The 27,644-nt window shown below is 46.4% G+C and overlaps 1 protein-coding gene across 20 annotated transcripts in view; it reads right to left on the reverse strand.

The window, feature by feature from the left end:
• MACF1 (microtubule actin crosslinking factor 1) overlaps positions 1 to 27,644 on the reverse strand; it is a 1,825,008-nt gene that overhangs the window by 491,181 nt on the left and 1,306,183 nt on the right. For 19 of the 20 annotated variants that reach the window (XM_069622429.1, XM_069622430.1, XM_069622431.1 and 16 more), the window contains 2 exons: positions 16,000 to 16,119; positions 14,161 to 14,268 (listed from right to left, as the gene is read on the reverse strand). In XM_069622429.1, the coding sequence (XP_069478530.1) occupies positions 14,161 to 14,268; positions 16,000 to 16,119 (228 nt within the window). The remainder of the gene's footprint in view (positions 1 to 14,160; positions 14,269 to 15,999; positions 16,120 to 27,644) is intronic. The other variant, XM_069622423.1, reaches the window with a different exon arrangement.

Raw genomic sequence — 27,644 nt, forward strand, 5'->3', positions numbered from 1 at the left:
GTTTCATCCAGCTTTTTAGCCTCTTGGTCTGGAGGAACCATAGAGGTATTAGAGGACCTCTTCCTAGTGGCGGACGAGAGCACTGAGTCTGGCAAGGGCTGGGACCTGAGGCACTTAGGGGACGAGCCCGGAACCCAGTACTTCTTTTCCAAGCAGTCCCTTTTTGCAGGAGTGGTATTAGGGGTCTTCATGACCAACAGAGGAACTGAAACAATGGTCCTCTTGGAGGACTCCCGTAGTTCAAAAAGGAAACTTTCCCGTTTCTTTTCCTCCGGTACTAGGATGAACAGGTTTGCCGCCCCAGAGATCATGGAGTGGAAGGACCTCATCTGGCAGCGAGGCCCGGGAGGGCACATCGATGTCGGGGGTTCCCCATCTGCAGGAAGGTAAACATCAAACTCATCCGTGCCTTGAGTACCAGTTGTGACAGTATCAGTGTCTGACTGAGCTGCTTCCTACTCAAGAGGGGGCGGTGAAACTGGCAATGGCCGAGGGGTAGCAGGGGTCAAAATAGGCTTCGTCGGCCAAGCTCGAAAAGCCTTGGAGAACTCCTTGTTGGAACAGGAATGGGAGCAGTGGGTAGTCACTGCTGGATCTCAGCAAACAGTGTGTGCAAGGTGGCAAAATGTCCAAAGACCTATCCCTTGGAGCAGTTGCAGGCGCAGGCGCAGGTGCTGGAGCCGGGCCCAGAAGGGAAGGAATAAAAGTCTGAGAAGGTTGGTGAGATGGAACCCCTTTGCTGAGGTATTGGCAGAATAAGATCAGGCTCCCCTTGACCACCCTCCTGGTCAGAGTAAAGACCCTCTGGCAGATCCTCCTTTGAACTAGTGTAGAGTGCCAGCGACGACCTGGGGGATCCCAGAGGGGCCAAGGTGAAAATGTTTCTCACCAAATACGAGCCTTTAGGGAAAGACTGAGCAGAAAAAGGTGCCGTTGTTGACGATTTTACCTGGTTTTGGATCTTCTCAAGGGAAGCATCTTCAAAGGACCTCAACCTCTTTTTGTCAGCGGCCCTCAACCTCGTTTTGTCAGAGGGAGGATGTTCTTGGAACCTGCTGGCCCTGGAAGAAGCAGGACTACACCCGAAGGCCGCATCAGAGGCCTTGCCCTTCTTTGACCCACGCCACTAACAACCTATGGCGGTTCTTCTGTATCTTGGAGGAAGAAGGCCTGGCAAATCGGACATCCGTCCACATCATGGTTGGGATGGGATGTAGGCAGAAGATGCACCTGAGGTGCCAATCTTCAATAAAGATGTTCTTCAGGCTGCAGTTCTCACAGTCCCTAAAGATACTTTTTTCCAAGGCGTCCGCCATGGTGTCGAAAGAAAGTCCCAAGCCTGGGCCTGTGGCGGGCATGAATCGGAGATCCGACGATAGACTAAGGATCTCCTCTGGCAACGGGTTCCTGCTGCCGGTAGTCAAAATGTGACTGAAGATGAAGAATCGAGACAAATTCTCGCAAAAATTGGCAAAAAAAACAGCAAAAAGTTGTCAGATATCAAGGAGCGAAACACAAGGACTCGGAACAAGAGAAACGTGTGGTAAAAATCTGAATATGGCCACCATGGGTGGATCTTAGGAGGACGAGTGTCATTGGCTGGGGCAGCATGACCCAAAGTGATATTGATAGGCTATAGAAACAACAAGCAGTTTAAGCTTAAAGAAAAACTGGTTAATTTTACAGAGGATTCCCAGGCTGATGACAGGGAATATTCATGAGCATGTGAATCCATGCAAGAACCCATGCTGGAGTACAGTGGAAGTCTTGAACGACATCTCATGCTGGGCTCTTGCTACCCACAATGACAGGGCCACTTTCATACTGTTATGATGTTATCTTTAATGCTATGATTTCATCCATACGTTTTTATTCTCACTGTTTAGGAGTTCTGCATTTGTTCCTAAACCCATTGTAAATAGTTATTCCCTGCTTATGTACATAGTTACATCACTGTGTTCTGTGATGTCAGGAGCTCAGTGAAATGGAATGTTTGTGGCTCAAGCTTCCAGGAGTTCCAGTGGGTTAGAAGTGATCCTGGAAAGGAGAGCCACAGTCAGACATGTACTCCTGATTAGTACCCATCGAGGGTCAATGAGCTTGTTACAAGCAAGCTCATTGGCCCCCGCCTGAGTCTTACCTCGCCGAAAAGGCTATGAATCCTCATCTTCTGCGCTGAGGCCCGGGTTCCTTCCCGGAGTGACCAGCATGGAAAGGGTGAAGGGACTACATGTAGTCCCTTTTTCCGGTTCCATGGTGGCCATTTTTTTGGTTTACCTTTTTTATTTCCATTTACTTTAATGGCCACCATGAAAATGGAGAAGGAACTACATGTAGTCCCTTCTTGCTTTCCATGGTAGCCATTTTCTTTGTTTACTATGGCTGCCACAAAAGGGAAAATGCACAATGCGCCCTAGTCCGCGGTGGGCATTTTTTTTTTTTGCTCTTACAACTGAAACCACCTTTAGTACCCAGTTCTAACGGGCCGGGGTACTAAAGGCAATAAGCCCCTCGCCAGCGGGCCATTACTGTTTCCGGTAATGCCCCTGAGGCCTGTATCTATGGGCCCAGCGGCATTACCTTACGCAGTAATGGCCTGCCGGTGAAGGGCTTATTGCCTTAATAAATCTCCCAACTCAACAACTTGTGCCTGAAGTCATAATTTGAGTCCTGTCACTTCACAATACATACCACCCACTTTGGTCATACCATTGGGACAATACCATACGGGACAGCAGGCGCCTTAGCGCTTTAAAGGTTAGAAGATGTAGCAGCTGAGTGCTCCCAACCCCAGGATGTCTACCTCCTTATCACCCAGCCAGTCGCCATCCTATCAGTTGGCAGAGAGCATTGTGGCACTAGCAGCCTCGGAGACGAGTCCCTTGCTCTGCTTCAACCTCAATATATACACTGAGAACGTTTCCCCATTGCTTTTTGTCGCTTACACCTCTAAAAACAAGTTTTAAGAAATGTAAACACTGTTGCTAACAGTATCTGGAAACCCAGGCTCTTGAGGTTTGTTTAAAATGTCTAGAGGCCTCTCCGGGACAGGTATTTAGCCGTCATGAGCCTCTAAGCTCTAGAAGATTATAAGCATGCTTTATTGCCAGGAAGATTATTTGTGGCCATGAACTGTCAAAGGAATATTTCCAAATGTTGCAGAATGAAAGAAAGGCAAGTGATGCCACGGTGTCACGTCTCCAGTAAGGCTTAAGGGGACGATTACTGTGGATGAGGTGGCTCTTAAAACATCTACAGAAAAACGGATTCCCTGCGGCCTCGTTCTGTTATCAGATGTCTATCAATGCTCTTTAAACTGCAATGCTGTTGCAACCTCTGAGACTGCACCTGTCCACTTCTGCAGTCCCCACTTCCATCTCTGGTCAACTGCTCAAATCTCAGGCGCCTCTCTGGCACAATTTGGGTTGCATTCGATATATAATGACTGCTGTCCAGATCAGCAGAGTGGGGTGTCCAAGAGCCTGCGACCAACATGTCTACCGCAAGTGTTGATTTGACATAAAACACACTCCATTTTACTCTTGCTCTACCAGTAGTGTCTGCTAAGACCCCACAGTCAACAGCAGTCAGCAGAATACAAAAGGACTATTCAGAGGGGTATTTATAACCGAAGGCAAGTCACAAGGGCCAAACAAAACACAGGCACTCCAAATCCACAGAAAGGCTCAGCTGCCATCATCTCGTTGGACCTCAATGCACATGTCCCTCTGAAGTTGGCTAGGACCCATTTTATGGCACTGCCCTTTTCAGATGTCTACAGTGCTTTAACGTTGGTATGAAGCAATTTTCCACTGTGCCATGTACTAGAATTCCCCAAACTCAGGGTAAGGGGATGCAGCCTGTAGTTCCGTTCTGGAAGAGTCTGCAGGCAGGGGCTGCATTGACATCTCACTCTTAGATACTGCAGTCACCTCTGACCACCCTTCAAGAGCATCATGCTGAGCACAGGCAGAGATTACGGATGCTCGGACAGAGATTCCTTCCTGAATGCTCCATAATCCTTGAACATGAAAGTACAAGTCCTGGGTATGTTGTTATACCTCAGAGATGAAGGTCTAGAAGGGAGACGCACACCTGTTCCCAACAGAGTAGTGTGTGCTGCGTGTGAAGCGTGGAAGAACAGTAGCTCCTCCGCTACGGTTTGTAAGACAGTGGAGAACACGTGGAGAGCTTCTACAGATGGATAATCATGTCTGTTTCTAATCAACCATCGCTGTGACGCCACTGCCAAAGCTGCGCCTGTTGAAACACGTGGGATATCTATCCTTGCCGCATTCTACTTAAGATTCTGCACTGGCACTCATACAGTCAAACCCAATATGGCTTGTGAGTACCATCAGAGAAACTCTAGCACCGTTCAAGACATTGTGCAACAATGCTCAGCCTCAGCCTAATAATCCGATTTAAACCAAGAAGCATGGGTTGGGCTCTGGGCCTTTCTTAACTAGCCCTTTGCTACCCTGCATGTATGCATCTATGTATGGGATTTATAAAGCGTGAACGTAGCTGGGGAGCAATAGAGCTGTGCACAAAGGAGACACACCCAGGGGCTTACAAGTAGGATAGAAGGGTTACAGAGGAACCTGGGTGTCTAGGGGGATCAGGGGGGGGAGAATATGTTTGATTGCCGAGATGTTCTTTGAAAAGTAGGGTCTTCACATGTCCTACCCGAAGTGCAGAATTGTTCTCCTCTGGTGCAGTTGTTTGTGTCCACCCTGTCTATGCTGTGGCTTCTGGTGGTGCGCTGGCCTACAGAGATGGGACGCTTCTCTGCCAGGTAGAGTGATCCTTCCGCTCCGAGTGCTTTATCGGTGAGTTAGGCAGTCTTTAGCACGATGTGTGCTTGAATGAGTAGCCAGTGCAACTCCGCAAGGATGTGGTGCAGTGGTCTATTACCAACAAAGAACTCACACAATGTAATAGAGATGCTATTACTGCCAAGTCTTTGCAGGTATGTTTGCTAGACTAGTGGTAACCACTTGTTCATTTAACTTACTACATATACTACCTAAACTTGAAAGAGATGTTCCTAGCATCAAAATCCTTACCTATGTAGCTGGGATTCACACATTACGAACATCCATAACCAAGAAGCCCATCCACCCAGAGGAACACTGCCGAGACGGAAGGTGCTGAGCCTAGACCAGCAAACTATCATTCAACCGTTCCCTGGCTGTAGAACGAAGAGGAATGATTCCCCTGATGAGTCCTGACGAGCGCTTACTGGCAGCCTGGAGTCAAGATGAAGGGTTCATTACATCTCAGCATAGGTTACTTGTGAGAGTGCTGCACCTCCATTTTAATGATTGGACAAAATGAGAATTCACAGAAAAGCAGTAGAGGGAAGTCTCCGGGGACAGCCCAGGTTTACTACAGGAACGCCATCATTACCTGTGTAATGCACGGCCGTCTACTAAAGGACTCAAAATTACAACGACCCTGTCGTGGATCTATGAGTATTCCTTGCATTTCGTCACTGAATACAACTTTGCTGAATTTTATTTGCCCTATTTTACCACTTCTTTACAGCAAAAGGTGAGGGGAGACCCACCAGCGCTGCCCCTTCTACTCCCACTTCTATTCACAAAGCCCAAAACTTACCATCTATAATTTTGCAATAAAAAAGCGCTACAAAAACACATCTACATAAAAATTAAATGTGGCAACGTTGAAGTCTGGAAAAGAGAGGACTACCTGCTTACTCTGACCCAACCTCCTTTGCTTCTGAGCTCTGTCCGTTGCTATCACCCCCACTCCAACCTTCCCATCTCCATTCGCTCCTTACTGGAACTACTCTTTAGTGTTTCTCGGCATCAACCCATCTTGTGCCAGCAGCCCTCCTGAAAGTCCTGGCCCTTCCCATTAAAGGACTGCTTCTCAACAGTCAATCATCCCTAACACGATGCAGAGATCTTTGCGATCATCGATCCCAATGAGGCAATTAAGGCCTCCAAAATAATCATCATAGTCACAGTCCCTGGCAAGCTAGCACACCAGCTGGACTAAACAAAAGAAGCATTAAGGTGTGAGCCTGGGACCCGCACCCACAAAAACAACCAAAGCATTCTTGATGTACCTCGGAAGTAGAACCCCGGTGTGGGGGAGGGGGGGGGGAGAACATACCAGGGGATTTGTAATAAGAAAGATAGGAACAAACCTAAAGGAGTCCGAGGAGGGCCATTCCTCTACTTCACAGGACTTTGGGCAGAAGATAGACGGGCCAACCAACCAAATAGTGTAACCCCTAAAAAAATATAAAGTTAAGAAGAAAACATGAGGAAGAGAATCCTAAACCCCACTAAATCTGTGAATATTAAAAGGAAGAAACAGTGGATCATCAAGGGAAATCCAGGGGAAGGGAGATATTCCAGCTGATATATGTGTTTTTGCAAAGAAACTGTCGGATACCCCAACCCACGGAAAAGAAGGCCCTTTTCCTAAGGGAACAGAGACTTTTCTTTAGTTTTAGATTAATGCAAGGGCCAGGAATAGGGTTTGACACGACAGTGGACTTTTATGATTTTGGACATTGACACAATTCCATTAGTTTATTATTTGAGGGAGGAAAACCCCTCTTACTGTTAGAGAAATCTTTTCTTTCTATCCAATAAACGTTTATGACCGTAACTCTAAAACCTTCATGTCAGTCCTATACTTCTGCACCTTTCAGTATCTTCTCAGGAATAAACAGTGGAGATGTTCTGTCCTCGTTATTATTGGGCATTTCTAGGGCACCTATACACAAGTGTTTCTAGGCACCACAAGACAAGATGTGGGGGAGGGAGCCATGAAAGCAGAACAAAAAACGGTTATATTGGTCTAGTGACTATCCTACCGTGCAAATGCTTGAGAAGGTGATAAGTGCAAGGGGTAAGGGGATAGAGGGAGAAGTGCATGAGTGGGGTGCCCCAAGGGCAGGGAAGTGCTGTGTGGGCCAAGGTGGCAAGTGCCAGGGGGAAAAGGAGGATGAGTGTGGTGGGCAGGGAGGACCAAGATGGGCTAGTCTGGGAAAGGGAGCCCAAGGGCACGTGCTGGCAAAGGATGCAGGGGGACTGGTGGGGGTTGGTTGAGCCCCTGTATGACTCTGAAGGGACCTGTCGCCAGTCGCAGCGCAGAGGGAGAGTTAGCACGGGAGGGGAAGGAGGAAGGAAGAGGAGAAAAGGAAAGTCTTGAGAAGTTTTCTGGAACTTTAGAAGATGCGGCTGAAGAGGAAGGGGGAAGGAAGGCCGTTCCAGAGGGAGGAGCCAGCCCTCTGTTTGGAGAAAAGTTTGACCTGCAGAGAGTTGGAGCCAGAGGACCAAAGGACTCTGGCCGGGAGGTATTTATGGAGGGAAAGATGGATGTAAAGAGATCCCAGTCCCCAGACAGCGTTGTGGATGATGCAGAGGGTCTTGAATTTAATCCTTGCGGTCATCGGGAGCCAGTGGAGAGATTTTAGGGCTGCAGAGATTCAGTCCCTGGGCTTGAGGCCTTTGCAGTCCTATTCTAGATTAGTTGGAGGGGCAAAGGAAGGAAAGAGGCACATTGAAGAAGAGGCTGTTGCAATAGTCTAGTCTAGAGAGAACCAGGGATCGGGAGACCTTGAGCTTCTGGGGCAAGGTGAGGAAAGGTAGAATGCCCCCGAGAAGGTCGAGCTGAAATTTGGACTTCTTGCAAGGTCTGTGATGTGTGGAGAGAAAGAGAGAGGAGTCAAAGATGATCCCAAAGGTTTGTTGCCTCCCAGGTGGGCGAGGGGATGGGACCCAGGAGTCTGGCCAGAGATACGGGGCGGCGGGGGAAACAAGGAGCAGGTATCCCAATGAGTAGGATCTCTGTTTTACTGGCATTAAGGAAGAGATCAATAGCAATCAGGTATGAGGGAGTCGTCTGCATAACACTTGAAATGAGGGGAGAAAGTGGAAATCAGGTGAGCCAGAGGGGCAAGGTAGATGTTGAAAATCCATGGCGATAGAATGGAGCACTGAGGGACGCCACAGGTAGAGAGTGTGGTGGAGGAGAGAAAAGGACCCATATGCACTTGGGAGGGTCTGTTTGAACAGAAAGAAGTAATCCACGCCAGTCCCCTGTCCATGATGCATACGTTATCATGAAGACGGTTTATGAGGACGGAGTGGTTGACGGCGTCAAAGGCAGAAGAGAGATCGAGGAGGATCAAAACAGAGGGAGAGTTGGAATCTGGGCAGGATAGTACGTCTTCATGGGTGTTCAGGAGAGCAGTTTCTGTGCCTCTGGCAGCCCTAAATCCAGACTGGTGGTCGTGGAGGCAGCTAGCCATTTCGATGTGAGGTGTCAGTTGGGGGATGACCAGCTTTCTCCATGAGTTTGCCCAAGAAAGGGGCGACAGAGATAGGGCGATAGTTAGCCAGGCAAGAAGGGACAGACAGCTTTTTTAGGAGAGGGTGCACAGGAGAGTGCTTGAGGAGTTGGGGGAAGGAGCCAGTGGCAAATGAGTGGTTGCAGAGGTCAGCCAAGGCTGCAGCAAGAGAGACAACTTTGTCTTTGATGGTTTTGGAGGAGCAGGAGACTTTCATAGAGAAGACGACCCTAGAGATCTCATCTGGCGTAATGGGCAAGAAAGAGGACAGTATTGTGGGGGCAAGAGAGGGAGTGGAGGGGGGGGGCAGATGACAGAGAGGACAGGATGTCCAAGGTCTTGGAGGAGAAGTGAGCGGCTAGGGCAGAGCAGAGGGACAGGAGACTGCTGTAGGATTGGCAAGTTCCTTGCAGATTCTAAAGAGTTCCGCCGTGTTGTTGGTGGCTCCAGAGATGTGGGCATGGACATGAGCCCTCTTATTGGAGCAGATGGAGAGATGGTATTGACTTTGGAGTAGGCGGCAGGCCAGTATGTCAGAGGATGAGCCAGATGCCTGCCACTTTGCTCTGCAGCTTTGCACTTGAGTTTCAAAGCGGCCAAGTTAGAGTCATACCAAGAGTTGTATTTGGAGGCAGACTTCAACCAGATCCTCATGACGGGGCAAGGATGTCCAGGGTGTTGGAGATGGAGGGATGGAGGTTAGCAAGAACAGAGTCAGCGGGAGAGTCCAATGAAGGAGCGGAGGAGGGATGAAAGAAGAGGCAAATGCAGCGACTGACACACGCTTCATTGGTCGAATGACGGAGAAGGAGACTGGCAGTGCGGGCATCATCAGGGGAAGTCAAGGTGGGAAGAGAGGAGGGAGTGGTCAGCTCAGCAGAGAGGGATGATGAGTGGGTTAAAGAGAGGGATGTCTGTTGAGATGAGAGCATCAAAAGGAAGGATAGAGAGGGAAAGAGTATTGCAAAGGTTGCGGAAGAGAACAGCGGCCCCGTACAGAGAGAAGAGATGGATGTTTAAGTCTCCAAGGAAGATAAGTTTGGGAAAGGAGGCACGAAGTGAGGCAGACATATTGGCCCATTCTGAGAGGAAGAGGGGGAGGGTCTGCAGATGGTAGCGAGAGTAAGAGAGAAAGTAGGTGAGACAGCCTGCAGACTAGGCTTTCAAAGGATTAGTAGGTTTGAGTCGGGATAACATATGAACTAAAATTACATTGCGTTTCTGAGTTATATCAATAGACGTTGTGTAAGTAAGTTCCTAGCTACAGTAAGCTTTAGGAGTTGAAACCGGACATAAGGTATTTCACCTCTAGCGATTCACCTCAGATTGCTGTTCATTATAGAGGCCACACAAATTGACTGAGAACACAAAGTTATTTAGTCTGATGGTGATGCAGGTTAGTACACACTTATTTTAACACTTTGCAGAATCTTTGAATATTAAAAGTGTTCAAATAACTTGGTGTACATAGATAATGTGAACAAGCTCTGTATCATCAAGCGTACTAGAAAATGCACTTAGAACAATGTATGAAAATGAGCCCAGGATCAGACCTGGGTATTCACATGGTTACTGTAAAGCTTACACTGAATGTATATACGTTAAAATTATGAGATAGTGAGCTCATTATTAGAGACAGCTACGTTGACAGCACAAAAGTGTCTAGATTACTCATACATGGTTTATTGATGAAACACAACTTTCTTCCAGTACCCACACACGGATCACGTGTATTCAGTTGTAAGCCAGCAGCAATTCCTTGAAGCACACCCTACTTATACCTCCATCTGTCCCACTTACCTCGGTTAAAACATTTGACATATAGTTAATTTGCCATCCCTTTAACAGGAGATACATTCTTGTAGTCCTTGACGAGTATAGCAAAAGGACGTCCTGTTGATTTATTAAGTGACACTTGTACATCTGTTTTTGCACTACTATAATTAACTTGGTCTATGTGCACATACCCCCTACGTATTTACAGCCAGCATGTACTACTGCTTTTTTAGATACTATACCTCCTAAAAGAAGTACTAAGTTAAAGCAACCACGGCACTCAAAGCTGTTGTTCATACATTTTCTTTTAAAAACATACCTTGTTGACATATGACGTCACACGCGCACTTGCGTGGTAACCTCATTAAACAAGGACGGCATTAGCAGTATGCACTACTTCAATAGCCAGCTTAACACATATACAGCCAGATCGTGTTCCACATTGTGGAGCTGGGTGCTGTTTTCAAGTGGATGAAGTTTGTACTGGTTTTGCAAGTATGAGCTATTCCCAACACTATTTTGATTATCTTTAGGATTAGGTGCAATTGAAAACAACTGATGCTAAATCTTTTTTTGATGTTGCTATCAGACTGAGCGCCTATGAGTTGATCAGCAGACTGGGAAGTCTCTGCTACTGCATCTACAAGCACAATCACATGCCCTCGATCTAAATCTGACAGTACAACCTAGAACACTGTAAGTACCGCAGAGCAGGTTTACTGCCCCTAATCCTTCCATGTCTTTATTACTCAACAACAGTAATTAAATGGCGACCTTGTCACCTCTCATTTTACAGAATGCTTCACTGCAAATATATCTGATGCTGAAAGTGTTTTATTATTGACTACTCGTTTTCCGTACAGACAGCTTTTGGACAGGGAGCATAGCCGTTTTGCATTCATTCACACAGGTTAAGTATGGTGGCCATTAACCCACACTTGGTATCGGCTTGTGTATTTATATATGGGCAACAACTTAATGAGCTCCTCTTATTCTAGGAAGGACAGTCTTAGACACCCTCCAACTCTAGTCATTTTACAAAGAATTCGAATTTGATTTACAATGCAGCACAGATACTGCTGCTAGAACTCCGGTGAGGAGGTCATGTACACGTCTGTACACCTTATTCTTCTGAGCTTTAGGCTCTTTTAATTATATGGCTGTATTTTAGAGCTAGCAAAAATGAATTCCTCAACTACCTATGCCTAGTTCAGCTGTAACTGATTGTCTAACATTCAATTAAGGTTACTCCACTTAATAATGGATAAATAACACACATTCTTACATAGTTTAGCATAACCATTTTGTAAGTCACTTCTGTGTACAGTCCCAAAAAAAACGCCCTCCGTTTTCTCTTACTTTGACATAGGGCATACATTTTCTAATTATGTGGAACCTTGGAGAACAGCTCTAACTCATGTATAGACATTTATGAAGTGATCAATTGGGTTACAAAAATCGTGTCTCCTAATGGAAATGATTAGGTGCCTGAATGGATATATTGCAATGAATTGATCTTGATGGTTAATGCACCAGTCATGAAGTTTGACATTACTTTTTATTTTTTGAATTTCCTTGTAGTGAAACATGGTTAAGAAGCCCCTGATGAAGAGTGAATAACTCGAAAATATTTGTGTTATAAACTGCAGCCAAATGCGATGTAAGTACATGTTTTGTTTAAGGTTTATCTTTAATATTTGAATAATTTGTTACATTAACAGACTAAAGTTGGACAAACCACATAGTGACGCTAGTGGCTCCCCTTATAGGAACCACTTATCACTACCTCTGAACTGCTTGCCTTGGATTAGGCCATAGGATAGCGTGCAGACGACGTAAATTTCCTAAATGGGAACTTTCTTTTTGGTTTAGAGCGGCAGAGCAGTCAGGCTTATCTTAAGTGGAAGATGTGAGCCGGAGTTAAGTACACTGAACCTTAGTTAGATATGCACACCAAAGGACCTCTTACAATTATATATTCATTATCTATAGACCAGAATTACTTTAAAAACTTTAGATGGTTTAACTAGAACACTTTGGAATACTTGAGAATATACTTTAAAGGGCACTTTCACTTTTGTGTTTGTACATTTGTAGCAACGCTAGAAAGGGAAAAGACAATGCTGTCGTATTATTGGTTATTAAGCGCACCTGCAGAGTCTAACAGTTCATACAGTAATACATTTACTCTGCAAACACATATAGTAAAGTCACTTAAAGGGTGGAAAATGGTTAGTTGGTGTAACATTAGCTTGGTTTAAGGTTCTAGAGAGGGTTCTTCGACCAGTAAGTCTTTTAAGTCCTAAAATGCAACCCTAGCTAAAGGCAGGTCAGAGAGGGCTCAGAGTCTTTACAAGCAGCAGAATACAGAGAGTTCCTGAGGATTTCTTCCAGTCTCTAGTGTTACAGAAGCAGCAAGTTAACTAACAAGGGAGACCGTGCAAAGGACTTGATGAAGGACACAAGCAGCGGCTTTAGTCGGAGCGAAGAGGAGGTGACCCTGGACACTTCTAGGTGCACTCCAACGCTCTCGAGCAACATCTTGGATTCAGGTTAGCAATACCTTTCTCCCCACAGTACCTTAGGTTAGAAGAAAATGTTTGTGCTGGATGCTGCACAATGTTGCAGCTCTGGACCTCACCTCGGGATTCCTTGGTCTGATGACTGAAGGCAGGACAATGGACGGCAGCTGCAGTGTCGAGGGAGGACCGGGGCACGACTTTCAGCAACTTCCTGCTTCACTCTGCGGTTCTGCAGCACCAGCAAACAATATGAATCGTCCGGTCAATCTTCGCTTCCTGCAGTTCCACACTCTGATAAGGGGGATCTGGGTGAGTGGGATCGGATCTCTGGCGTGTCCTTATGGGTTCAGCAAAGATTTGGACGGATTCAGCCTTTCCACAATGATGCACCAGAAATGGGCAGCAGATCTACTGCTATTGGGGTTCCGCAGCTCTGGCAGCTCCTAGGACTTCGGGAGATGGCTCAATTTAAAGTTTGTCCTTGGACTGGTTGTTGCCACCAGCCAAAGGGAAGGAGGAGTCCTCTTCGGAGCTCCTCTGTCGCACAGAAAACAGGGTCAGGACAGCAGTGGTCGCTTCACAGTGTTGCAAAGGGTCTGCAGGCGTCTGGTCGTCTTCTTCTTCGGTTACTTCAGCTTCCAGTGGTCGACTTGCTTTTCACTCCAGAAACCTCATGTTTTATACAGTTTCAGCACACACTCCTTTGAAATCTCTCTCAGCATTTTACAGAAAAGGGCGTTTGGTTGCAGTTACTTGAGGATAACAAAAAAGAATCAAAGGAGGACCCCAAGGGTCCCCAGCACCGCTGCCCATGCGGGGGCTGAGTGCTGCAGTAGTAAAACACAGATGCCTTTAGGAGCTATGGTGAAGACAGACTCCATAGTACAGGTAGAATAGAGTTCCACATGACAGAGCCCAAAAGAATGAATGAGCCCAAAAGAATGAGTGGAAAAAGGATCCACTCATTCAGGGTTGAAAGAAAAAGGCACAAAAGTCCATCAAATGTGCTGAGGGTCTCGCCAGGAGAGGGTATGAAGAATAAATCTCCCTAACAGGGTGATGCCGACAAGAGCACTTTGCTGGCAACAGACGGGAAGCACTGACATACGGGTGGCACTCTACCCACAGAAAGAGAACACTGGCACAAGAGTGCTCCCAAATAATGACATGAATGTGCTCCCATGACCACATATCGGTGGTACCGACAAGAGGACTGTGACTATCGGAAAATGATAGCGATTCACCACAGTGCCTCCTTGGCCACGGAGAGGTGATACTAATGCAGGAGAGCTCTTGTGACTACAGTCAAGTGACACTAACACAAGCATGCCTCCATGACCTTAGAGAAGGGATACAAAGGAAAGAGATCCTGTGACCACGGGCAAGTGATACTAACATAAACCCACCCCCTTTCACCTACAGAAAGAGCTGTCTGCTATCCAAAGTGTGCCTAGCCTTTTATTTACTTGTAAAACAGACACATAAGCACTGCTGCACTTGGTGTACTCATTACATGCTGAACTTTACCTGCAGAACAGCCTTGTGCTCCTCCCCGCAAGCTCCCAGGATCTCATCCCGCTGACAGAGCAGATTGTCCATAGAGTCCTTGTGCCGAATGATGTCGATGGTGAAGGCCTATGGGGTGCAAGGATGAACAGTGAGGGAACAGCTACATGAACCAGACAGAAAATCATCCATGCTTCCCTGCCCCCAACCCTTGATAATAACCTACATAATGTACAGCCTATGCGGTGCAAGGAGGCACTGCTCCCCCCACCCACAAGGGACCAGGAGAGAGGGTGTCTATTGAGTATTCAATGGCCCTCTACAGTTCCTGGTCGATATTGAGGGATAGTAAAGGGCTGTGGGGTGGAAGGAAGAAGCAATGGTGAAGTGGGGTAGTGGAGTAACAGGGAAGAAAACGTCAATGTCCCAAGCTCCCCTAGTAAAACTCCATACAACCAAGATGATAGTGAAGGAATGGGGAGGAGTCATGTTAGTGAATGGCAAACTGCTGAACTGGGCAGCCGCGCTATTCTTCTCAGCTGAAGACGAGGACTCCTCCATGTGATGGAAGTGCTCTACGGTGACAGACACCACCTGACAGAACAAGCACTGTGCTCTCTCCGCTGTGAGTCACTTACCTTGCTACACATTTGTCTGATAGCTGTAAAACACATGCATCCACCGCATGCTGACATGAAGCATGCCCCGCCTGCAGCCCATGCCTTTCATTTCTCGCTTATTCCACCAGCCCCACATGCTGCCAACTCTGTCCCAATCATATACTTCACATGGATGCTGCTGCACATGACTGAATCCAACATGCCATATCACAGAAAGCATCCTGCTTGCAATATCCCAGATCTCGACATGAAGCCCATACATGCCAGCTGCTCAATGCTGCTGCCAAGGCCTCAGACCGCCCCTTCCCCCCAGCATATATATATATTTGCCAGCCCCCCTCTGCATGCAATTTTGCAGTGCCCTCATGCAGTAGTTGCCCTGGACCCTGTGTACTGCCCATGCCCAGGAGCCCTACTGCCCCTAATGTTCGAACTCCTAACTTTCAGTCCACGCTCTGGAACACTTCTGGCAACGCATGCCCCAGATCCTCTACGGTAGTGCATGCTCAAATGCACTCACCAGTAGCCCATGCACTGGGCCTGCTCCTGCAAGGCCTGCTACTGCATTCTCAGCTTTAGTAACTCCCACGTCTATAGTCCACGTCCCAGGCCCCCTCCTGCAGATCTGGCACCAGCTCTGCATGCAACCTGTTTCCCAGGTCTTCTCTACTGTAGTGACTAACAAAGACTGCCACCCCTGGAGCAGATCCCTCCTGCAGGTCCTGCCAAAGACTCACCTGCAGCATATCCTTCCCATAGCTCCTGCCAAACCACTCGCCTTCCATCTATTCTATGCTCCAGTTCCCTCTCTCCCTCAGCCCGACAGACACCTGACGCTGCCCGTCCGATATCCTCCCTTCCAACAGAACTTACCTCCTGCTACAAATGCCCCAGTCCTTCTCCCCTCCATGAGTGACTGCCGAAGATCCCACCATGAAAATCCAGACCCAGGATAATCACATCTCCAGCCCATGCTACAGCCAACCCCTCCACCAGCCCATGATCCTGACTCCAAACACCCTGATCCAGCCAATGTCACTGACCTCCAGTTTGCGGTTTCTTTGACTCCCTTAGAATGTCCATGTTACAGGTCTCCTTATGGCTCCCATGCCCTGGAACACTGTGCTTCTCATGCATCTGACACCTCATGCAGACCAGGCCCTGGATCCCCTACTGCTGTGCATGCCAAAACCATGCATGCTGCCGATGACCTAGAACCCGTGAGGCATGCTGCACATACCTTCTGCACCTGCAGCTGTGCGGTGGTCTGGTCCTGCTCTAGTCGGATTGGACCCAGTGCCAGCAGTTTCCTCTTGGTCTCAGCGACCCAGGCTAACTCTGCATCAGCAGCCTGCTCATACTGGCAGAGAGGAGGACGACAAGCAGTGCAGTGCGTTAGCAAGACAAGCACATGTAGCACAGGGAACAAACAGTAGAACAGTGCACAGGCAGATCCCCCACAGACAATGTACAAGAAACAGAGTAGGGCTTCATTTGCCTGGTACAGGAGCACAGACGAGACTTTGTACAGCACGTAGAAAATTGATAGCAGCAGCGTTTCACACACAGTATACAGGAAACTTGAACAAAGAATGTGCTTGCCACAGTGTACTGGACACCAGGCTGCAGGCAGGTTTAGGATGACCGGACACAGATTGCACTAAGCACGATGTGCAGATGAATGTGGCACAGACAACATTTTAAACGTAGCTTACAGGAGCTCTGAGCAAAGGCCCGGCTTCACATGTCAACGCAGAATGGAGCACATGCAGGATGTAGGGATTCACAAACACACTAGAATGAAGAACATGCAGGGCTGGACACACAACATACAGGGGCACATCAAAGATGCCCACAAATACCATCACACTACAAACAAGAGAATAAGACAAAGCTCGACATCCACCGATAGGGCTTCAAACATAGGAAACAGGAGCGCAACACACAAACATGCAGGACCGCACACGCACGCACACACACACACACACACACACACACAAACACACACTATATGAAGTGTCACGAATCAAGGGAATTAGTCCCTTTTCCCAGGGCCCCCCAGTAAGGCTATGGAGTTCAGCCAGCTCCACAATACCCACGCATGGGGTAGAGGCAAGTCGGACCTCACCGGGAGAGACTCCCCCCCCTTAGGGGACAAAGACTTTAGTTTCCACGAGAAACTCCCTCAAGCTGTGCATACTATGGCCTACATGGGATGTTTTAAAATACCAGAAACTATGAAATATCAAGACTGGGATGAAGAAACTCTTAATAAATACTGTTATCTTATGGGAAAAGATCATGTTCCTTTAAATTAGATACCCATTCCATTGGGATGAGTATGTTGAAGAGCGTGCATACATAGAGAGACTAATGAGAAGTGAGAGAGGATTGCATATGCAAGCCGGGGAAGGCCCAAAGCTGCGTAACACCTGGAGAATACGGAAACCACAAAGCCTGAGAGTTTCAAACTTGCTCGATCTTGCGGAACGGCACGCCAGAGCTACGGAGGACCAGAAGCATGAGAAACCAACAGGACAGGATCCCAGGAGGAAGTGGTGGCGAGACCACGAAGGAGAATCCGCAGTGGACAGCTGGTTCACAAACCATTGCCAATACCACTGGCAAAAGAATGTCACAGGGTAACCGGTCACACAGCTGAGCACCGGGACACTGTGAGGAAACGGGAAAGCGCAATGAGAGGGACGCCAGAGAAGAGAAGGGACCGGCGGTATAAGAGCAGAGAGAAGGTCCAAGGGGAAGAAGGCTCTCAAAGACATTCTCCTTCAGGAGTGAAGGTAACGGGGAAACAGGAAGCAAGGGAGGACCCAAGGGAATCATTATACCGCACAGTTAACTCACCTAGTAAAAGCTATGAAACGAGTTAACCTAAAAAATAAAAGCCGATATAAATGTTGAGTCAAGAGAAAGAATTTTGAAAAAGCTGGATAAAGAGAAAGAAGACCGGTGAAGGATAAAAATACCCTTGAATAAGGGGAAAGTAACAACATCCTGTACAAGACCAATATAATACGAAAGACAAAGAAAGATTTGAGCCAGAGCTTAAAGGAGCTAGGCAATTGAGCCACATCCAAAATCAATTTGACCAAAATAAGGTGAACTGTTATTACAAGTCTTAGGGACAATTTTCATTTTAGTGCTAATTTTACTGGATTTAGGACTTTTTAATTTAAATTTCTGAGTCAGTGGGACCTTTTTCTCCCTCTCTCATGTGTTTTTTCCCCCCTCTCTCATGTGTTTTTACCTGATTTGGATTATATGTTTTGTTTGCTTTTGTAGTCTGACAAACTCTGTAGGCAGCTACTTTTTGTGTGGTGACACACAGCACCTTCAGTCCAGTGTCAAAGAGGAATCCTGTGATTCCTCTGAAGGTTTAAATACCTTTTCGTTTGAGAACTACTGTTCCAAGAATAGTAAAGTGAAACTGACTTTACTTACCTTTTCTCTCTGTAGATCCAGCACACGCCATCTTATGTAGAGCACTTGGGGGGGGGGGGTATTTAGTAGCCCCTTATCCTACTTTCTCATGTAACATTGTTATGTTACCCTCACTACTTTAAATGGCTGGTGGCAGTGGTTTAATTTTTCCTACCATTGTGCTTTTCTACCGCAGGCTGAACCCTCAGCTGCAGTACAGCACCCATGGTTGACCATTTTGTCAAAATGGCCCCAGTCTTCTTTTTTGGCATTTTCTGTTCGTGAGGTCCTTCTTGGCTTTCACTCTGTGCGCTGAGATAGGTTTAAGCGCTTTGTTTGTCTTGCCTTTGGCAGGCTTCAGCCCTGAAGCCCGCCCCTGGCTCCAGTGTGTCTGGAAGGACAGGATGTGAGGGAGGGTCTCTAAACTCCCTTGTCCTTTGTCTCTAGGAGTACAAGTCCTGATTGGCTGGCTGGCTGTGCATGCAGGGGAGAAACCTGCTTAAAAGGCAAGGGTTTTGGGACTACAGGCAGAGTCGACCACTGGAAGAAACATCCGAAGAAGAAACTGTAAACGAAACCCGCTTTAACCTCCAGGACTTTCAATTGCTCGGTCAAGCCCTTCATACTGTGCTGACCTCCTTTTTCACCTCGACAGAGAAGCTCAGCAGGAACGACTTCTCCCCTCGAGTAAGTGGGACCAACAAACCCAGAGACGAACTCTACTTGGCGACATCCCCGACTTGCATCACCGTTGCTGCAGAAGCCCAATGCCAGGGGTCGAGTGTCCATAATCTAGTGCAACGTCTGCCACGGAACGCATTTGGCCAAAATCTCCAGGAGCCTTCAAAGGAACCTGCAGAAGCAGGATATCCCGATCCAGAGTCCCCTCACCAGGGTGCAGGACCGACGGAGCACGGAAGGTCCAAACCGGTGTCCAGCGTTCTGCATCAGTGCTGTTTAGCAAGCACTGAAACCGCGAAGTGCCGCTGAAATGAAAAGAGCCTGCAGCTGCTGACGTCTTTCCCCGAGTACTACTGCAGGAGCCCTCTAGACATCCTCCCTCTTGTCCCCACAACTGAGGCTCAGGAACCAAGGTCTGCTTGGCTGTAGCAAGACGGGACTACCTTTGCTTCTAACCAAATGTCCTGTTTGGGCTTGCCATTACTTACCTTCTTGCCTTAAGTCCTGCTGTCGCACTTGAGGCTTGCACCTACTAACTTTCTGAGTTGATTTCAACTCCCTTTACACAGGCATGTGGCCCTATAAGACATTTTTCGGAACTCTCTAACTTTGTGCAAGACTTTTATCCAAGAAGTGCATCAGTACTGTAGATTGTGTCCAAATGACTGACTGTCCTAGCTCCCTAAAGCACTCTTCGAAATCCATTGACTTTGGTATTGCCTCTCCCCCCATAGGCTGTGGCTTGTTTGTTAAACACCTACTGCTGGGAAAGGATTATCTAGACTTCATTGGAGGATTTAGTTGTCCTCACATTTTTCTGAGAAACTGTTCTAACTTTTTTTCCCTTAACCTTACCTTTCTGAAACTCGGAATCTGCAAAGTATATTAGTGTAATATATAAATGCAAATACTATCCTTGTGATTGAAGTAACCCCCGGGTGTAGGAGAAATGTATTAAGCATATCCAAAGAGTATTCAATGGCTTGATTGTTTCTGAAAAGTCATTTGAAAGTGTATTCCTATTGTTACAATCTTTTGCCTTTTTAAAGAATGCTGACGTTACATAAATAAATAACTATAACTGAAACCTTTAGTGTAAGTGTTACTTGGTTACTTGTATTTACGGATTTCAATTGTACAGCTCTACAGCTCACATTTACCCCTCTTGAGATAGGCCTGGCTGCTCAGTCACTCTACGAACTTGTGTAGTACAGCCCTATACCAAAAGGTGGGTTACCTAATATTAAGCAGATAAGTCTTGTGTAGTCTCACACAGTGTCACTGCACAAATTCTTACCTAACAACCCAGAAGGGAAAGCCCATCAAAACAATATTACCTTTCAAGGATACACTGATAGGGAAGGAAACCAGGCTGAAGAATCCTGCATTGTGTGTCAGAGATACCTGGCGCCCTCCCGCGTCAATAATCAAGGCGGGGAGAAGAACCAGCTGCTGTGGTACTGTCCTTGGCTCCAAGAACAAAGCAGCGTCAGTGAAATCAACACAGCTAGTGAGTTGGGGAGACCGATACAAGACCGGTCTGTATTGAAGGTAAGGTTGCAAGCAGCGACATTGTATGGCGTGCGCTGGGACGAACATTGTTAAAACACATGTAATAAAGACACAAGTAAAGTTGAACTGCTGATGAGTGACTGAACTTTGAAACCAAGATATGATACTTTTGACAGAGCGGTCCGGCACCGCGTGTGTGCCCAATCAAAGGTCTCTGTAAGGTATACAGCTGAGAAGTGGCAGAAGCAAAAGTTAACGAGTTGTAAATAATTGTGAATCAAAGTGGTCGTGCGACGGGTAAAGCAAAATCCTGCGCACAGTTGAAAGTCTTCAATATTGATTCAGTAAAGAGAGTTTGTGTTAAAGTAGATAAATTGGTCCAAGCCCGGTGGAGGGAGACTGATTGAAGGTTTTGTGCTAAAGTGGGTCTGAGCCCAGCGGAGGGTGACCCGAGGTGAATACTGAATCACCTGAGAAACTGTGTACATGTGAAATTCTAAGAAGAAAGGAACTTAAATCTGTGTCGCATCAGGCCCTCTGAAATAAGAGAATTTGAATAGTCAAGAGACTTTGGCACAAAAGTCCCTGATGCTGAGGTTTTCAAACTGCATCCTCATGAAAGAGAAGCTAGAGAGTGCGCTAAGCTCGAGTGTGCCACCTTGTCCCATGCTGAAAACGTGGGGTATATCCTAGCATATCATTTCTTGAACACTTTTGTTTTGCTTAACATTGTTTCCCACACTATTTGTATTTAGAAGGATTGGCAATAGGTTTATTAGTATAGGCCCTTTTATTTTTACATACTCTACTAGGACTGCTTTATTTAAGCAATAAGGCCCGAGCCGCGGGGGCATTACCGAGTCATTACCGGACTTTAAAATTCCCCCGCGGCGAGGGGCTTGTTGCAATTAGTAACCCGGCCCACAAGACCGGGGTACTAAAAGCACTGCTTTATTGTTCCAAAATGCTCTGGCGTTTCAGAACAGAAAAAAAAAAAGTTAAAAAAATTACCACTGAGTCAGTTTTCCCTTTCCATGACGCCCATTTAACGTGTATTGAAAAAGGTAAACAAATAAAATGGCCACCATGGAAAGGGAGAAAGGACTAGAAGTAGTCCCTTCTTCCATTCCATGACCGCCTGTCGTGGATCGGGAGCGGACGTGTTGAGGCGGACGTGTTGAGGCAGAAGTGTTAACAGTGTGTCTGCCTTCAAAAAGGACCAAAAAGAAGGTAAGTAGGATTGGGAGGGCGGGAAAGGGATTGTTTGGTTTGGGGGATGTGGGGGGAGAAGGGAGTGGGAAGGAAAATACTTACCTGGCGGGGAAGAATCGCAGCCTTCAGCCGTGTGTTGGCTCGTAGCGTTGCATGTTACATTCTGATTCTCCCTTGCAGGGTACTAATATTATTTGATGGTTGTAGCTTGCTCCCATCTTTAGTGTTAAGATTAGATAGGTGTTTTTCATACCCAATTGAAGTTCAATAAACACCCTTGAACTGTGATCACTTGATTCGGTCTTACTGTTATACCATGCCTTCCTTACAGCGTGCATATGATTCTAAGCAAATACGAGCCACAGAAAGACTATTACTGGATAAGTAATGTTTACCTTCTGAGGCTTGCGAATCTGCTTGGATTCACATGATTTGCATCAAATAGAAAGCAGTCTCCAATATCAATGGAGGGTGAGCTGAATAAACAGCCGCAAATAAATGGTTTAAAACTGCCACCTGAGAATCTGTTCTTCCTTGTGGGTCGACACAATGTTGTGTGAACAGAGATCCACGTTGCTGCTTTACAGATGGCTTCCAGTGGTGCATTAGCGATGAAAGCTAGTGCTGCTTCTGTGTTATGTGCGGTGTACGCTCAAGGGGTAAAAGGCAGCAGTCTTGTTTGACAGAGTGTCACCTAATTATCCATCTTGCAATGCTTACTTTGTAACTGGATGTCCTCCTCTCCCTGTTGCCATTGACACAAAGAATGAATATGCATTCATAAATGATTCGAGTCTATTTAGGTACTACATATCCGTTCGACGGAGGTCAAGTGGGTAGGATGCCCCTTCTCATCTTTTCTGTGGATTTTGGAAGAAAGCTGGCAATTCAATGAATTCATTGACATGAAATATTGATATGTATTTTGGCAAAAATAGTCTATGTGTACATAACACTACTTTGTGTTTATGTATTGAGGTGATCAGTTCTGAAACAGACAATGCCTGTAATTGACTTATTCTTCTGTATGAGGTGACAGCAATGAGAAAAGAAACATTATATGAATACAAATCTTTTCCTTCCATTTATTTAAATAATGTCTGGTGTTTGGTTTCCTTGCTTCATGCAAAATGTTCATGCACCATGTGCGTAACTGTAAATGCCCAAATTCTATGACCACAGAAGCGAGGCTGCTAAATTGGTGGGTTGTGTGTTTGGATGGGTTATCTGCTTCTGTTGCTGAGTAGGCAGATTGCAGGAAGTATGGAGTTTGATTGGTGGACAGAGAGACATGTCAAGTAGGTGAGAATACCACAGGTGTCTCAACCACATTGGAGCCATGAGTATCACTGGATAGTATCACACGTCTCGGGAGGAAAGCTCAGGCCCAACGTGCTCGCCATGGAAGCAAGACGACACGGAGCAACACAGGTTCGATCCCCGGATCTGCGCTTAGAAACCTCTGGGTATTAAGCATGATATAAATAACCAATTACCAATTACAATTAGGTGCTCCTGTTTGAATTGGTGCACTATTTTCCCCCCCGAGTAGTGGTGTCAGGGGAATAGAGCAAGCAGGTATCCCTGAAATTCATCCATAGTGCATGGCCTACAGACCCTTGTTCTGGGCATCTGGATGCGAAGCTTAGCTATTTTTTGTTTTCTGCTGTTGCAAACAGGTCCACTTATGGGATGGCTTCATGTTGCAAAGATATGTTTGACTGTACTGGTGTTGAGTTTCCCTGGAGCATGCCATGCTTGAATGTAAATGGATGACCCGATGACAGATGTTATGTGCAAGCACAGAGAGCCTTTTGCGTGTGTTCTGCCCTGTTTGTTGATGTAAAACAAGGCTGCAATATTGTGTGTTGCCGATAATGCACTTTTCTGTTAGGATGTTCTGGAAAGAGCAAATCGCCATTTTGATTGCTAGTAATGCTTGACTTGTTTGCTTGTCTACTTTCAGTGAGGTGTTGGCAACGCAAAGTCTCCCTGTCTAAACCTCAAGGATCTGTCATCCAGGTGGCCAGGACACAGCCATTGCTATTGGATCCAGTTCCTGGGGGTGGACCAGTGAGGGAGGATCACCTGGCTGGGGGGTCCTTAGGGAGTGGGAGACCGACGAGTGAGACGCGGTATCCCCCTTCCTTTTACACCTTTTCCCCATCCTCTCAGGTAGGACGTTCAATACAACTGCCCCCCCATCCCCCTTTTAACTCTAACACTGTCAGGACAACGGACTAATATCAGAGCCGTTTACCTGACATGTCCCAATATAAGGGTCAGTCAAAATCAGGCAATTGACCAGAATCACACACACCTGACGGCCCTTTCCCTTCCCCAGAGGGATAAAAAGTGGAGCCAGAGAGCACATGGGGAGCAAGGCGAGTACGGCAGACAACACAACGAGACGGCTAAGCAAGCGCAGCAGTTCAAGTAAAGGAGAAAGGCAGCAGGAATCGAGAGGGGTGGCGAGGAGAGAAGTGACCTTGCCCTTATCGTCCCAGACCGGCAGAACCTTCATGGAAGGGAGCCTAAGACAGCAAACAATAGCACAAGTGTCTTGCAGCAGATGTCAATGGTACACAGGGACAGCTTACGCCGATAAGCAGGAGGGAGGGAAGCTCCCGCGCCCGTGGTACCGGCCTTGACTTCAATGAACAAGAAAAGCCAATCGGTTTATCAAAGCCGGTGAGTTGAGGGGAGAATACATAGGAGCTGGGTTGTGTTGAATGGAGAACGCAAAGGGGCAAGTTTGAAGCAAGTTTAAAGAACTGTATAATGAACTGTAGAAAAGTGTGAAGGGGAGACCAGTTGCAGAGGGAAAGCGGCACCAGGTTGGTGCAACCTCAAGAGACTCTGGTTAAGTCCCATATGAGAGAAATTACAAGTACCAGAAGGCCATAGAAGGGCCAGAGAAATAGGTCAAAGTGGTCATACAGAGGGTCAAGCAAAATCCCTATACAATCGAAAGATTTTGATCTACAATCACTGTGAAAGAAAGGGAAGTGAATCCCGAAAACATTGAACTATAAAAAGGAGAACATTGAAAGTAAAAGGGGTTTAGCGCTCAGAAGAGACGGACCCAAGGGTGAGCCACTATCACCCTGATCGAGAGTTACACTAAACCTGGTGAAAGGAGTTTAAGAATAGAGAGGGGGATCGAAGAGTGAAAAGTTGTCACCCCAGGATTTAGAAGAGAGAAAGCAAAAGTTAAGAAACAGCAAGAGTGAACCCAAAGGAGGGATGGCAGAGATGAAACTATCATCCAAGTACTTGCAGTCGAAAGAAGTCCGAGCCCGGCCTAGGGAGATCCAAGGGTGAAGGGTGAAGCATCACCCGAGTACTGACAGTCAAGAGGGGCACGAGCCCAATCGTCGGAGATCCAGGGGGAAGCTATCATCCAAACGTCAAATAAGTAAAGAAATGACATATAAATTAAGGAATACTAGGAATATGATACCTGAAGGGTTGGTGCCCAGAAGAGGGCGACCCAGGGGTGAAACCATCACCCTATCTGAACTGTGGATTACAATTGAGAAGGGTTGGCACCCAGAAGAGGGCGACCCAGGGGTGAATCATTTTCACCCTAACGAAATTTAATTTAGTTAAAGAAACTTTAGTTTTTGTAATTTGAACACATCAGGCCCCTGAGAAGTGCCATTGGAGCTGTCGTCTTGTGCTGGTGAAGCCAGAGACTGTACAGGCTACTGCATCCCGACATATTATTTGAGAGAACTTCTTTTTTTTTTAGAACTATCCCACACCCTTTTTTGTATTAGTTGCGAGGCTTGGCAATAGGTTTCTTAGTATAGGCCCTTTTTAATTTTGACACAACACCACTAGGACTGCCTTATTATTATTTGATGGTCGACGCTTGTTCCCATCTTAGATATAGGTTTAGATTAGGTGTTTTTCCAACCTGCATACATCATTCATTGTTCAATAAACACCCTTGAACTGTGATCACTTGTGTCGGTCTTACTTGTTGTAACCATGAGTTCCTCACAGGAGTTACCAAGTGTCTTCCTTGCAACATACTCCTTTTTGACCACCATTGCAGGCTTTCCACTGCCGCTTGTGACACTGCCACTAGATTGCCCGACTCACATGTTTTCTGAGACCATTGTTCCCGCCAGCCACTGTTTTATTGGCTGAATATTGTGGCAGGCATGCAGCACGATAAAAATACACAAGGCCATCCATTCCTAGTAGCTTCATTAACTTTCTGTTATGTGACGACCCAATGAGTAACATGGTATTTGTGCCTGCAATGCTTTCACTTTTTCCAGAGATGGAGAAGCCATTGCCTTTTGATTGAATACAACTTTTAGTTTTGACTTGTAACAATAATAATAATAATACAATAATAATAATTTGGCATTTATAAAGTGCTACGAACCCTCAGGTATCTGAGCGCTTCTTATTATTACCCACAGTGTGTGGTGCTCATTTATCGACCTTGGAAGGATGAAAGGCAGAGTTTGGCCCTGCCGGGATTCGAACCTGCATCAGCAGGCTCTGCACGGGTGTCAAAGCAAGCGCTCTACTCGCTGTGCTATCTGACCGGCTCGCTAGTCCAGTAACGAGACTGGATTTTTTCTCGTTCATTGAGAATCCTAGAATGTGGAGCAGATTTACAGTTTTTTTGTGAATTCTAATAAAACATCTTTGCACTCTCCCCGGTAATTAGCCAGTTGTCTAGTTAAGGGTAAACTGGAAAGTGCCTTATTGTGCAGATGTGCTGCAACGACTGTGAGCACCTGGGTGAATACACAAGGTGCTGACACAATTCCAAAAGGGAGCACTTTGAATTGGAAATGTCTTTGATCAATTTTCCCTGACTCGTGCGTTTGGATATTGAATCTGCCTGCTGCCCTCTTTAAAAGGTCAGTGTATTGATCTTCTGTGTGTGATGAGGTATTGGTGTTTCTACAACATCTGGAGATGGTATGGGGTATTCTTCTGGACTGAGGTCATCCTTATCATCTACGGCCACCTCCTACTCAGTATAGGTATCCTGCTCTTTTATGCCCGTTAACCCTAGAAATTACTTTTCCAGAGTTCCAGCCCCTTTGTTGAAGGTGCAGTTTTCTTTACAAAAGTCAATGTTACTCTTTTTGACAGCTGACCATAAGAATCCAAAAAGGGTTCCATTTACTCATAATGGTGCTGAAACGCTCCTTAGATAATGTGGAGGTGTGGAGGCTGTTTCAAGGAGTATTATCCCCTCCTTTAAATTGTCCTCCAGCTCCAAAAATGTAATGAGCCCTTTTCCTCAGTATAGTGGCGATGAGGGTCCCTTTCCTTGCTACTGTGACATATATGAAGAGATTTTCATAAGAGATTTTGACGTCCAACTGTCTGTTTTTGTTTTATGGTGTGTATCTGTACACGTACTAAGCAATCGATGTGTTGGCGCCAAGTGACCTTGACCTGATTTTACATGGGATTCTTGAGTTTCTCTTTTCATGTTAAATGCAGGTGTAATGCGCTCAACTGCTAGTGTAGGATGCGCTATTGAAGTCTAGTGATTGGACGATGACCTAGGACTGGCGTCGTCATGTTCTTGGGACTTAGATATATCCTGCACAGCCCCATGGATGCCAGAGAAGGCCTCCATATCCCAACTTCTCCGCCCTATGGACCTGCGGGCCAACAGGGAGGAAGCACTTGACGTTTCCTCTGCATTTTACTCCTTGGCATCACTTTCAAAACTGATGCTCAGTTCTTCAACTTCAGAGATGTGCAGTGGTAGTGTAGCGATAGATTCACCCATAGAGGTTTCTAGCTGCGGCAAATACCGCCAGGCATTTGTTTTTTTTGCGCACCTTTAACGTCTTCGGTTTGAAGAGCGGACATGCACGATCCTGAGACTCATGTTCTTTTGGAAGAGAGCTGGGGCACACTTGGTATGTGTCTTTCCAAGGGAACATACATGATGAGCAGAACTTTCGAGCGAGTTGGTTGTTAGGCAGAATTGCATGCAGTACCTCTGGGAAAACCACACACAATTAGGACTACAGGTGAAGCAAAAACCAA

Source organism: Ambystoma mexicanum, chromosome 11 (genome assembly GCF_040938575.1).
Source record: "Ambystoma mexicanum isolate Mex_15411 chromosome 11, UKY_AmexF1_1, whole genome shotgun sequence".
In the NCBI taxonomy this organism is placed as follows: Eukaryota; Metazoa; Chordata; class Amphibia; order Caudata; family Ambystomatidae; genus Ambystoma; species Ambystoma mexicanum.